Below are 13,162 nucleotides of genomic sequence, written 5' to 3'. Positions count from 1 at the left end.
TTCTTTATACTACACTAAGCTTATATTTAACACTACAGAGTTCTGCTTACTGTTCTATATACTACACTTAGCTTATATTTAACACTACAGAGTTCTGCTTGCTGTTCTATATTCTACACTAAGCTTATATTTAATACTAAAGAGTTGTGCTTGCTGTCCACTAAGCATGATTGAGACTGGATTTAAAATCAGGGTTTGTTTGAGATTATATCTTCAATCAAGGTTGGATTAAGAGTAGATCTTATATCAGGGTTGGTTTGAGATAAGATCTTAAATCAGGGTCGGATTAAGACTAAATCTTAAATAAGGGTTTGGTTGAGAATAGATCTTAAATCTCGGTTGGATTAAAACTAGATATTTAATCAGATTTGAAATGAGACTATAGATCTTTAATCAGGATGGGTTCAGATTAGATCTTAATTCAGGGTTGGATTGAGGCTAAATCTTTAATTGGGGCTTTACATTTTTTTCTCTATAAAGTTACATTGAAACCCTTAGCTTTTTTACAGCTGAGTTTTCCTACCCTTTTTATACCAACACCAAGACAAAAAGGAATTCTGGAATCCATTGGGAATTGTAATTTGAAAAAATATTGCTTTACAATTAAACCATCATTTAAATCTTAAACTGTTTTTTACTTTCAGGAGAATTGGGCCAACACAACTTGCACTTCCACAGAGGCACATAATGAACAGATTTTAGTAAAAAACATTTTGTTTATCTTCTTTATTTTTGTCTTATTTTACCTCTTTATTTCTTGAACCCGGAGTATGTCAAATGTTTTGATTGATAATTTTGCAAATTAGTTCAAATTATGCATGAATTTACAGGGACCAGGATATGCTAAAACATTCAGGAAGATTAGCAAGAAAAAAAAATAGAAAAATTAGATAAAAATTGACATATTTAACAAAGGAATTGAGTCTTCGCCACAAACTCTGATTTTCTAATCCCTTTATTTTTGCAATTCAAAGTCGCAGATCTTGGATATTTCAAACAAAAAATTTAGTTAGAACAGTGAAGTTAAGTTTGAGATTGAAAGGTTTTCAGATTACAGAAATATAGAAATTAGAACATTTTAGTTTGTGGCAAATACTCAATTCCTTACTAAACAAAATATTTCTAAATATTTCGCAAAAAATTATCGATGGTGATCGCTACTAATCTTACTTCTATCTGTTGTGTCTGTAAGGGGAAAATTGTTAAAAACGACCCATACCAAAGAATGTAGCGTCCATGCAACTTTAGAAAGTTGCAACATTCGACTAGGATCATAAAAAATCAATTCAATTCCAAACAAATCATTTAGATATTACAACCTGCAATCATCGATAATTTTTCGACGCATTCTTAAAAAGTTGATATTTCATATTATTTCTTATTTGTTTTATATACAATGCCTTAAAACGCCAATTTGTTGGCCGCCAGATTTCTCTGCTCTGAATGAATTCACATGGCAGAGACACCAAGCGGAAAAAAATCGTCGTTTTTAAATACTAAATCTTTTTAGAAGCTGCAAACCCTGTTTCCTGAGATCAGTTCTCCTGGTGTTTGCCTACATAGTTCCAAGTTCATTATTTTTTTTTAATTTTCAAAAATCTTATTTAAATTGATTTTTTTGCCTACATACGTAGACGATGACAGTAAAGTTCAAATCTGGTACAGATAATGTTCTAAAAATTTACCACCATTTTTTAAACATTTTTATTTTTTTTATTTTTTACAAAATTGTATAAATCATCCGATAATAACAGCTGCTGGTTATTTGCAATCTCTGTATTTCCCCAGTCTTAATTCTCTTGTTCGAATTTACGGCTAATTTTGAAAAAGAAAGAAAAGAAATTTTCTTTGACATCCCTGCAAAAAGCCGAATGTATTTTTTTGCAAGCTCAGGTGTCCACTCTTGCTTTCTCAATCTTTTTCTGGAATCTTGCTACCATTTTTTAAATAACATAATTTGCAATTCATATTATATATCGGATAAACCTTATTTAAGGTACAGGGCCTGATCCAATAAACATGGGATTTAAAAAAGGACTTGAAAATCATATTTGCTTTCCAATAATCTATCAATAACAAAGAGTGACTTAAAATAAAGATTGTACGGCTTGTGAGCTTTCAAAAATGTGGTCGACCTTCATTGTATCTTCAAAATTGACTGAGATAATAAACATTTAAACATTGATAAATTTGATCAATTTGAATTTAAACAGATTTGTTCAAAATGGTAAACCATATTTTCGAATTTCTCAGACTAATTAGTAGGTTTAATAGTTACAGTATTTTAGTAGTTATAGTAGGTTTACCTAGAATATTAATAAAATCATGTTTATGTAAATATGCCGATGAAGAAGTCGTCAATTAAATCTCATGTTTATTGGGAGAATAATTTTTGACACAATATTTTTCCTAGGTGTTGCATTTGTCTTCAACAAGAAGCTTAGAAACTATGTAAAAAGAGGAATAAGAAAGGTTTCTCTGAACTCTCTCATTTATGGTGTTTGGAGGTATATATATGTGAACATTGGTTTTGAACTTAAAACATGAATTTATTTATCCTTTATTATCAGAATTAAGAAAGTTTTTATTTGAAAAGACAAAAATCATTTAAAAATAAAGACAAGCCTAATTGCCTCATTAAATTAACTGCCTAATTTTCACAAATGTTCTTAATATATCCGAACCAATGATTTTTTTCTTTAAAACCTAGGGTGCCAGACAATTTGATATTTTTTCTCAATTTCTTAATTTTACCTTAGGTTTTTCTATTAACAATTGTGCCTACAAAAAAAGGACTAAAATTCAACCAAATCTTTTCCTATGGTGGTAATCGACAACTTTTGATTTCAACTTTTAATTTCTATTAAGCTTTTTAATAGCATTGAGATTCAAAAAATGGAAACAAGAGAAGAAGTCAATTAAACCAGCTTCTCTTTTATTTCTTGTAAACTTTGAAATCGAAAAAAAGCTTGTTACCAATAAAAACTTTTTAAAAGTCGTCTTCATTATATTGCTATTATTGCCTTCCACCATATTTAGACCTTGTTCAGCAGCTAGGCAACCAAGAAGAAATCAAAGAACAACACCATTTCAAGTTAACCCAGTCAGAAATCTGACAAGAGCTCCTAGACAGGTGCATCCTAGTAATAGTAGTGGTGAAGCAGGTTTAACCCTGAGTGAACCAAGAAGAAACATCAGCCCAGAGAAAGGAGTCAGGTATCCACCTGGAGAAAATACTGGAGTAATATCTCATGTTCCTTCCTCAAGAATAATCTATACTACTTCAGCGGAGATTCATTTGCAACCTGCAGAAGAGCATCAATCAAATTCTACCAATTTAGAACAAACTCAAGAATATTTTGAAATGAATACCATCATAACGGATTTCCATCAAACAATGAGTAGTATAGAAGAGAATTCTTTAGCTGGAGAAGATACTAGAAGAATGTCCTTCTAGAATGATTTGTGTCTCTTCTGTTCGTAATGATTCTGATCGAGAAGAGGAGAATATTTATGAGCAAGATTCAAGTTTAGAACTTACTTAGGAAGATCCAGTACTAGATCATAACTTTCCTTAATTTGCATCAAAATAAAGCAGTTTAGTTGAAAATTCTGTAACTGAACCTTTTTCAATACTCAATGAAAATCTGTCTTGGAAGATATCATCTTTGTTTACTTGATTTAAATGAAACAAAAAGTAGCACTGAAAGAAAACTGATTTTGAAAAGGCTTTTACCGAATTTTAGCCTGATTAGTTAAAAGGTCTAAAATTGATCTCATGCTTGTATGTATGTAACTATAAATTTGAAGAAAATAACATAAATGTTAATTATGTATAAACAAGTTTCAAGTTTTGTTGTTTGTATATTTGATATAAATTTATTTGTTATGATGTTCATATGTAAATTTATGAAGAAAATAAAAAAAACTCTGGAATGAATTGTAACAAAGATAGTTTTTGTATATAGATCAGAGTATTAGTTTCAATGAATTCTTTTGTGCTAAAATAAACTATAAAAGCTTTTTTATCAAAATAGATCAGGATTTAATAGTTGATCAGAATTTAAAAAATTAAAAATGATTTTAAATTTAAAAATATCAAAAATGTTCTAATTTGAAATATAAATATGATTTGTTCCACATCTTTCAAACCAGCACCAAAAGTTTGCATTTGATGCACTTAACTTTTTGTACCTTCTTTTACAAGACCATAATGGGTAATGCTTGTTTTTTTGCAATTAACTTCAAAAGTGTCTAAATATTTTTTTTGTCATAAATTAAATGCAGTTCTGAAGAAGCTCTTTTGTTCGGTTCTGTTTGTTAGTGTGAAAGGACAATCATTCATGAACATGAATGAAGCTTAGCTCTTACAGGGTGTCCCAAAAAACATGAGAATTCAGTGACAAATTCAATATCGTCTTTGTTATGAATTAGCATTGTAATACCTAATTTCAAAAGCCATAATATTATTATGTCTGCTATAGTTTATTTTATGAGAAGGGTAAAAGACTGTAAAGATGTGTCTATAATGTCTCTGCAAAATGAACAGTGAAGACTAACAAGTTTACTCTGTTTGTATACTGCAATTTTCTTGTTTTACTAAGTACAACCGTATACAGTCAAAACATAAAAAAAAACAAAATGTGAACATAGCAGACAAAACTCTTGCAGATTACAGCTCTCTCAGTAGGTATCACTATACTAAATCAAAGAATTACTTAAAAAGACAATATCGATTTTGTCATTGAATTCCCATGTTTATTGGGGCACCCTGTAGTTAAAACTAAATATTAGCTCTCTGAATTACTGATAAACTTGCTTTTTTAACTCAATCTAAATCTTGTGATAATAAAAGTATACAATATTGTTTTTTAATACTTTGAAAATTTTTCTGTCTCAATACTAAATATTTTTATTTTCACAATTAGGATAAAGGCAGTGAATTGTTTAAAGTTTGCTTAAGTGGGAAAACAGTATAGAAAACAAAAACAGTTGACAATTTACAATAAGTAAATCCATAAACCTTCCCTGGTTTTATGTAAGTTGGTTCAAAAACTTTGGGCCTTATTGGTTTGGCTGTTTTGACGTTTATTGGATACAAACATTCTGACAAATAGATGGACAAGCAAAGTACATACACAGATTTGCACACATGGAGGGAAAATCAAAAACAGGCCCCTCCCTTTCTAAGTGTCCACAAGTAGAATACATCATAAGAAACAGTGATAACCAGAAAGACCCGGAATCAATCTACAATTAATCAGATGACTTCACAATAGAATTTTACAATTATGATTATGAAACAATAATAACAAAATATCCCTAGTGCTATCAATTTCAGAATGTGGTCTGCCTTGTCTGTTTAAAATTACCAGAAATATATATTTAAAGTTGTCCTGATTATTGTCTTTCTGCTTGTGACTGTATATAACATCTTAAAAAACTCGTACTTGAGTTCCTGCACGTTTATTTTCACAACACAAAACATCTTTATTATGAAATATACCTTACATACTACTAACAACAAACAAGATAAAGCATTAAACATTTTTATAAAATAATTTTGTATTACTTGATGTGTGTTAATGGTTTCAAGGGTACCAATATGAATCAGTCATTGTCATCTTTGCTTGGAAGGTCACCAGAAATAATGCTTATATCCTTTTAATAAAAAATGGTTTTGTGGATTGGGCCTTTTCTGGGCATTTTTTATAGTTTATTTGTTTTCAAATATTTTTTTTTAGTAATTGCAAGTTTGTTTTCAAATATTATTTTTGGGGGGGAGGGAGAGGTTCTGGGCTAGTTTACTGAATGATTGGGATGAAAGTAATTACAGCAAGCTTGAGAAAATCCTTTCAATGGGATTCTCAGGTATTGGCTAACTATTAACGGTAGTCAACCTTTCATCTTTGTTACATATAATTTCTTGAGGATTATTGTTATATTCCAGCTTAGTGGAATTCTCTATTTTTATTGAAAGGTGTTGTGTTGGTTTTTATTGATTTACCAGGGGTTGTAATCTGGCAGCACATTCATCCATCCACGCTTCATTCACACTGAGAAGAGGATTGACAAGAATCCAGCTGCCTAAGGGCTTCTTAGAGCTGAGAATATAGAGTGAAGGAATTCTTCTGATATACTGAAAAATGAGGCCCCCGGGTGCCTCACAAACAAGAAACATCACACTCATTGCTCCCAATCCTGAGTTTATTCAAAACTTTAATCTTACTCATGTATACTCTCCTCTTCTTGATCAGAATGATTATGAACAGAAGAGACAAAAATCATTCCTGAAGGAGAACCATGAGACGCTACGCTAGTATCTTCTTCTATTCTACAAGTGCTTATGGTTTGATGAAAATCAGGTGGGGTTATGATTCTTGTGAATGAACGATCTACTTGAGTTTGTTCTAAATTGGTAGAATTTGATTGATGCTCTTCTTGTGGTTGCAAATGAACCTCAGCGGAAGTAGTATAGATTATTCTTGAGGAAATAACATGAGATATTACTCCAGTATTTTCTCCAGGTGGATACCTGACTTCTCTCTTTGGGTTGATGTTTCTTCTTGGTTCACTCAGGGTTAAACCTGCTTCACTTCCACTATTACTAGGATTCACCTGTCTGGGAGCTCTTGTCAGATTTCTGACTGGGTTAACTTGAAATGGTGTTGTTCTGTGATTTCTTCTTAATTGCCTATCTGCTGAACAAGGTCTAAATAGTAAAAGTTTGTTGTATTTAAGTCCTTTTTTCATAAACACAATTGTTCTAAGAAAAACTTCAGGTAAAATCATGGAATTGAGAAAAAATACAAAATTGTCTCCTGCTTTTAAAAGAAAAATTCTACTTCATCAGCTAGAACACTAAGATTAATTATAAAAATAAGTTAGTTAGGAAATTTTGTAATGAATGATAATAAAGAATAAATAAATTCATGTTTTAAGGTCAAAACCATTGTATATATATATATATATATATATATATATTATATATATACCTCCAAACACCATAAATGAGAGAGTTTAGAGAAACCTTTCTTATTCCTCTTTTTACATAGTTTCTAAGCTTCTTGTTGAAGACAAATGCAACACCTAGGAAAAATTCTTTGTTAATAATGTGCCTTTAAAAACCCCTACACAACTAAAACCATACTTTTTAATAATAATAACAATATATTTGAACTGCTAAACTCATCAAGGAAAAATAATAAGAACATAGTTTTAGAATAGTGTTTCCAACAAAATAAATTTGTGGAAATGAACAAAGAAAGTTCATTAAAAATGTAGCTAATTTTGATGTACTATGGAAAAATTTTTTTACTTATTTCGCCAAAAATTTTTGTTCAATAAAATCTAATATTTTTTTCCCTTTCAAGAAGATAGTTGGATTTCTGACGGAGTGTCTTGGGCAAGGCCCCCATTGTTATTTAATGGATAAGGAAAAACTAGCAAATAATCTCAGGAAAACAATAATTTCTTAATATATCTGCTTAAAAAATGTATGTATGAAAATTGATGGGGGGTCACCCCTGTAGTTTATTCTAAGCTTTGAAACCGCTTGCTTCACTATTTTAACATCATAATTGTGAATAGGGTATGGTGGAGAACAGTGAAAATAGGGTGAAAATAGGTGTTTCAACAAAATTAGAAATGCTTAAGAACTTAATTAATTAAGCTACAGGACAAAAATATATATATTTGAAAAGCCCCTGAAAAATTGAATCTTGTGTAGCATATTTTTATATTTTTCAAAATTAAAAATAATTATTTTTGAAAATTTTTCCCACACATTTTTTAAGCTTATTTAAAATCCGCCCTTGCATCCCATAACCATTAAAGTTACAGGGTCTTATTTTTTTTAATGAGCAGGCCTTGAAAAATTCAATCTTATGAATAGTTTTACAAAATGTATGTTCAATAATTTGGCAAAAAAAATAAGTTTAAAGCTGTGGGGAGCATTCAGTAATAAACGAAGACCCAACAAATTTGACTGTTGTTTCTTCAGTCTCATTTTTGTGGGTAATGCTGTAATATATTATGACTGGTTCATGATTCTTGTTGAAACATAAAAGTTAATTTGATATGCAACAAATTATCTAGATGTGTAAATACTAGTCATCTATTATAGGGTGTTCAACTGAACATAACGATATAAAATGAATATCATGTTAAATAATCCCTGAATGTTAAATTTTTTTTTAATATTTCTGCATGAATGCTATGTGTAAGGGTTGTTAAAATCAGCAAATTTAGTTGTCAACTTTGACTTTAATTAAACAGTTTTTAAACACAAAGTTTTAACAAAATATCAAATATGATTTTGAACAAAAGGTCAAACATTTTCACAAAATTCATGAAAAATTTTGATTGAAAATTTTAGCTTTTGTTCACTTTTCCATTCCCTGAACAAAATTTTCACGAAAAAGAGATTGTACAAAAATTTTGAAATCCTATTTAAGAGTTGTTGATGTGAATTTATGTGTAACGGACAAATCAAAATTTTCCCAAATTGCAGAAAACTGATTAAATGGTTTATATTTAAACAAACAATATAGTTAAAGACAAACAATTTTAGTAACAAACTTTTGGTTGCAGCAAATTCAAAATTGAGTTTCTGCCACTTTGGATGATTGATATTTTGTTTAAAAAATTACTTGGAACTATGTATGCAAATACCAGTAGAATAGATCTCAGGAGACAGGGTTTACAACTTCTATATAAATTAGTATTTAAAAAAGTAAATTATATAAATATTTTAATCACATACATATGTAGAAATATATATTTTATCTTTTTGTCTAAATATAATTTTTTCTTTAAAACTTTCTTATCTCAAAACATCTAAATATATACTTTGCTTGTCTGTCGGTTTGTTTGGGTGTTTGTTTGCTTGTTTGATTGTATCCAATAAATATCAAAATGGCTGAACTGCTTGGGATCAAATTTTTTGTAGGACCTCAAATGACCCAAGGGAAGGGTTATGGATGATCAAATTCTCCAAAATTTGCCTCTAAGAAGATTCAATTTATGAAAATTATGAAAATCATCAAATTATTTTATAAAATCTGCGAACTTTTTTGTTGGTTTTTCTTTTACAATGTACACAAAGAGAACATGTTCACAATTGAAATGGGAGATGGGCGGAAGTGCCCTAAACCTAGTATTATATATTCATAAATTAATTAAATTTGGCTATGTTATTCAAATTTTATATTTATTTTTTACTAATCTTCCTGAATTTTTTAGAATAACCTGGTCCCTGTAAATTAAAACATGGTTTGAACTTATTTACAAAATATTGATCAAAAATATTAAACATCCTTCTGGTTAAAAGAAATGAATAAGTTAGATAGTATGATGTTTTAAAAATAAATAAGACTACTTTAACTATTATAACACTATTACTTTGATTAGCAGTGCTATAAAGTTTTAGACAAAAATGTTCCCTTTATTGAGAGGCTTCAAGTCTTTTTACATTATATTTTGTCCTACAAAAAGGCAAAAACTTTTGCGAGACAGAAAATATAAGTCCAAAAGCTTATAACAGACTGTTCCAAACTATTATTATTCATAGGTAATTTTACGAAACATTAGTGAACTTGTCTGGATGCAAAGGTCATTTCTAAATATAGAAAATAGATAGTTTTATAAAAATAATATTCTGTTTAGTAATTCTGTTCTATAATGTGCCTCTGTAGGGCAGGTTGTGTTTTCCCAATTCTCCTGAAAGTAAAAAACATGTTTAAATGTTTCAATTTGAAGCAGTATTTTTTCATTGAATCAGTCAAATGTGAAATGTCAATGGATACTAAAAATGCCATTTATCTTGGTGCTAAGATAAAAAGGGTAGGCAAAAAAAAACTAAAATATTTACTGATTAGCCCTAAAAAGCCATAGCTGCACAAAATGGAGGTACAGTGAATGTATTTTATCTATTTTGAATGTTTTTTTTATAATATACATATAACAAACAAAAAACTATTAATAAAATTTTAATTTAGTGCAGAAAAAAGAACAGCGAGCAAGACTCTAGATAGATTTATATATATCTTACTTGTTCTTCCTGTTTTGTCAGGTTCACAATGTTGTCCAGTAATGTACAGGTGGAGTTGGTATTTTCGTATTCAGCGCTTGTGTGTAATCTGAACATATATATTAAAAGATTTGAATTTTGATTAATGCTATAATTTTTGTTTGCTATTTAAAAAATCCTTCTTAGATAATATTATGTTATCGTTCTATTTATGTTCAACACAAAACCAGTCCCAGAATAAATCAATTCTATTCCCATGTTTTAGAACCCTTGTTACATACTTTTGAACTGTTGAGCATACTTTATAATAAAAAAGAAACAAAAAATTCTTCTTACACATAAAAATGGTTGACCCAGACCATTGTTCCTGCAACCATTGCAATAATACTAGCAAATGCACTGAAAGCATTATATGCACTGTTCATAGTCCTTCTTTGAGGATCAGCCTCAACAGTATAAACCTAAACAAACAATTAAAGGAACTGTTTGCTTTTTTTTTGTGAACTTTAAATTATTAAACCTGTGTCTGCTTAAGTTAAGCATAGACAAAAAAGGCCCCATGACTCTTATAGTTTTTATAAAATTTCACTGTCTCTAACACTTACTGTTAGGAATGAAATGTTTTAATTTTTGTTGACAATGTATAAAAAATAATAAATCTTTTCCAATTGATTTTTGATGTTGTGAAAAAATGACTGTGCTTTAGTTAAAAAATGTTAACAATGACCTTTCATTAACACTTGTGTTGACAACCTTTAGTCTTCTTCAAATAGAATAAAAAACAATTGTTCAGAAAGATTAAAACAAGTGTATCCTAACTTGTCTTTAAATAAGTTTTTAAAAATCAAGTAGAGGAAACCCAGGTATCCAAACTAATTATCAAATTTACTTCAGAATAAAATTTCAATAACAATAGTTTATGTTTAGTAAACCTTCCTTTTTAAAAAAAACGAAAGTTTATCAGTAAAAAATCAAACCAAAAAAAAACAATTATTGTTTTATTTTAATTTTTTAAATAATTAACAACCCTACTTACAGTTCAAAGGATCAAATGTTTACAAGTTATTGGTGACAATACATCAAACAGAAATACCTTAGTTATTTATTAAGTTGAATCCATGTTTAGCATATTGAAAATAGTTACCTTTTTAAACTTGAACCACTTGGCAACATATAAAGTAACCTAAAAAAACAATTAGATATGAAAAATCCTCTTTTAATGATGAGCTGGTAACACCATTTTAAAAAAAAAAAACTTTTCCTCATTCTACTGAAAACAGTCATTCAGCAAAACGAAATGTCTGTTTAAAAGTGGAGAAAAAATCAAGAGATGTGTTTTATCAGAGGTAGCAGGATTGTTAAAATTATAATTGCAATAAGGGAAATGTTTTTTTAAAGTTTTTAAATGTAATTATTTACCTGGTAGATTATTGTGAATAAGAAGTAGGTTCCTTGACTAAAGCTTTGAGTTTTAGGAATTTCAGGTAGTGAATCAAAAAGTTCCTTGGATCCCATTGCATAGACTATTGTTCCCTGAAAAAATGGTGTGATAATTAAAGTTTTTATCCACAAATAAAACATCTGATTGACAAGGTCTGTTCTGAGAAATTAACAATGGTAATATTTTGTTAGTTAATTTTAGAAATAAATTCAATTTTATATTTTGATTCTTATTTTTTATGTTTATGGTAAAAATTTAAATATATCTAAACAAAGTTAATAAGTGGACAAAGTGGACAGAGAAGAAGTTTATTGGGAAAAATGTTTATTTGCATCTATCAATTACTAGTCCATTAAAAATTGTTATTAGTTTTAGACTTAGACTTCCATTCCATTCTGTTTCAGATTTTTTTTTAAATTCAGAAACTGTGAACCATAAAAATTTCATATTTAGATTTTTAAATATTCAGACTTAAATTTAGATTCAACATCTTATTAACTATTTAATTACCCGAGCCATAAGAGGGTAAATGTTGAAGTAAGCTGTGATTAGATCAAAACTGATTGATCCAACAACATGAAGCACAATAACCTAGAAATATAATTAAACATAATAACATTTATCAATTTTCTGAAGATAACATGGAGCATAGAAAAAAAGTTAAATTTGAAAATATCTTACCAGATTACCAACCCATAGAATTGTTGTATCCAATGTGTCCTGAAGTAAATTTCCTTTGCATAATATTTTATTTGTGATATTCAATTTCTAAGGTAATGTTTTTTTCATAACGACCTGAATAAACTCCACATTGAGTAAGTACAGGTATCGCAACGTAGTGGCCAGGTTCCAAAGTCCCACACTCGAATTTAACACAAACTAAATTTATGGTTTTTCTAAGCCTGTCTAATTATTTTACTAAATATTTTAATACAAATATTTAAAGTTAAAAAATACCAACAAATATATATTTACTTCAGTTCATCGAAAAGCAATATTTTGGAACTTGGTAATGAAAAACCTTCAGGCTTATTCTTATCAACTTCAACTAATCTGACTCACCCTTGCATGTGCCACCACCAGATATGTGAAGAAATAATTGAATTCACCATAGATGTCCCTGGCTACCCACCAGAATGTTCCAATAAAGGGAACAAATTCTCTATAAAATTACATGAAAAAAGAAGTTTTATGTGAAATTATTGTTTAATTTACTAAATCTGAATATTAATTGACAAACCTGTGTGTATCAGATATGTAAATTTTTGTTTTTAAATTATAAAAAAAATTGTTTCAAAATTTTAAATAGTATCTTACAGATTGTAGGTGATGAGAATAATTACATCAGATAACCCTGTTTTATTTCCAGCTGGGATAGACCACTGGTAGTTTCTAATATTTGAATATCAATATATCACAATTTTAAGTTTTTCAAAGATAAAGTTAAGGAAGAATGATGTCCTATATATTAGTCAGTTAAGTAGCAAAAGGGTTAGTATCAAAAAACATGGATTTTTCAATGTTTTGGACAAAATTTTCCAATTATTATTTAGTTAGGAGTTAAGGCATAAATTAAAAAAAAATTTTGGAACACAAAAAAATTCTGTGAAATCGAAATCGAAAAATTGGTGGAAAAATGTTTATTCAATTGTTAGTAAATGTTATAACTTTAGAACTGTTGACTTCAAAAA

The 13,162-nt window shown here is 28.9% G+C and overlaps 2 protein-coding genes across 2 annotated transcripts; one reads left to right on the top strand and one right to left on the bottom strand.

Moving 5' to 3' along the window:
• Window positions 1–2,218: 2,218 nt before the first annotated feature.
• On the top strand, window positions 2,219–3,769 carry LOC111710648 (uncharacterized). Its single transcript, XM_023484763.1, has 2 exons — window positions 2,219–2,507; window positions 3,040–3,769. Exons 1-2 carry the CDS (start codon window positions 2,371–2,373, stop codon window positions 3,455–3,457), a joined length of 555 nt encoding a protein of 184 aa, XP_023340531.1. The 5' UTR covers window positions 2,219–2,370; the 3' UTR covers window positions 3,458–3,769.
• Window positions 3,770–9,460: 5,691 nt separating this feature from the next.
• LOC111710649 (uncharacterized) lies at window positions 9,461–12,918 on the bottom strand. The gene is made up of 10 exons (XM_023484764.1): window positions 12,789–12,918; window positions 12,534–12,633; window positions 12,267–12,350; window positions 12,153–12,191; window positions 11,982–12,062; window positions 11,450–11,563; window positions 11,175–11,213; window positions 10,367–10,491; window positions 10,052–10,139; window positions 9,461–9,720 (listed from the first exon to the last, which is right to left on the bottom strand). Exons 5-10 carry the CDS (start codon window positions 11,988–11,990, stop codon window positions 9,643–9,645), a joined length of 453 nt encoding a protein of 150 aa, XP_023340532.1. The 5' UTR covers window positions 11,991–12,062; window positions 12,153–12,191; window positions 12,267–12,350; window positions 12,534–12,633; window positions 12,789–12,918; the 3' UTR covers window positions 9,461–9,642.
• Window positions 12,919–13,162: the final 244 nt, after the last annotated feature.

Source organism: Eurytemora carolleeae, unplaced genomic scaffold (assembly GCF_000591075.1).
Source record: "Eurytemora carolleeae unplaced genomic scaffold, Eaff_2.0 scaffold1082, whole genome shotgun sequence".
Lineage (NCBI taxonomy): Eukaryota > Metazoa > Arthropoda > Copepoda > Calanoida > Temoridae > Eurytemora > Eurytemora carolleeae.
This window is presented reverse-complemented; position numbering and strand designations above follow the sequence as displayed.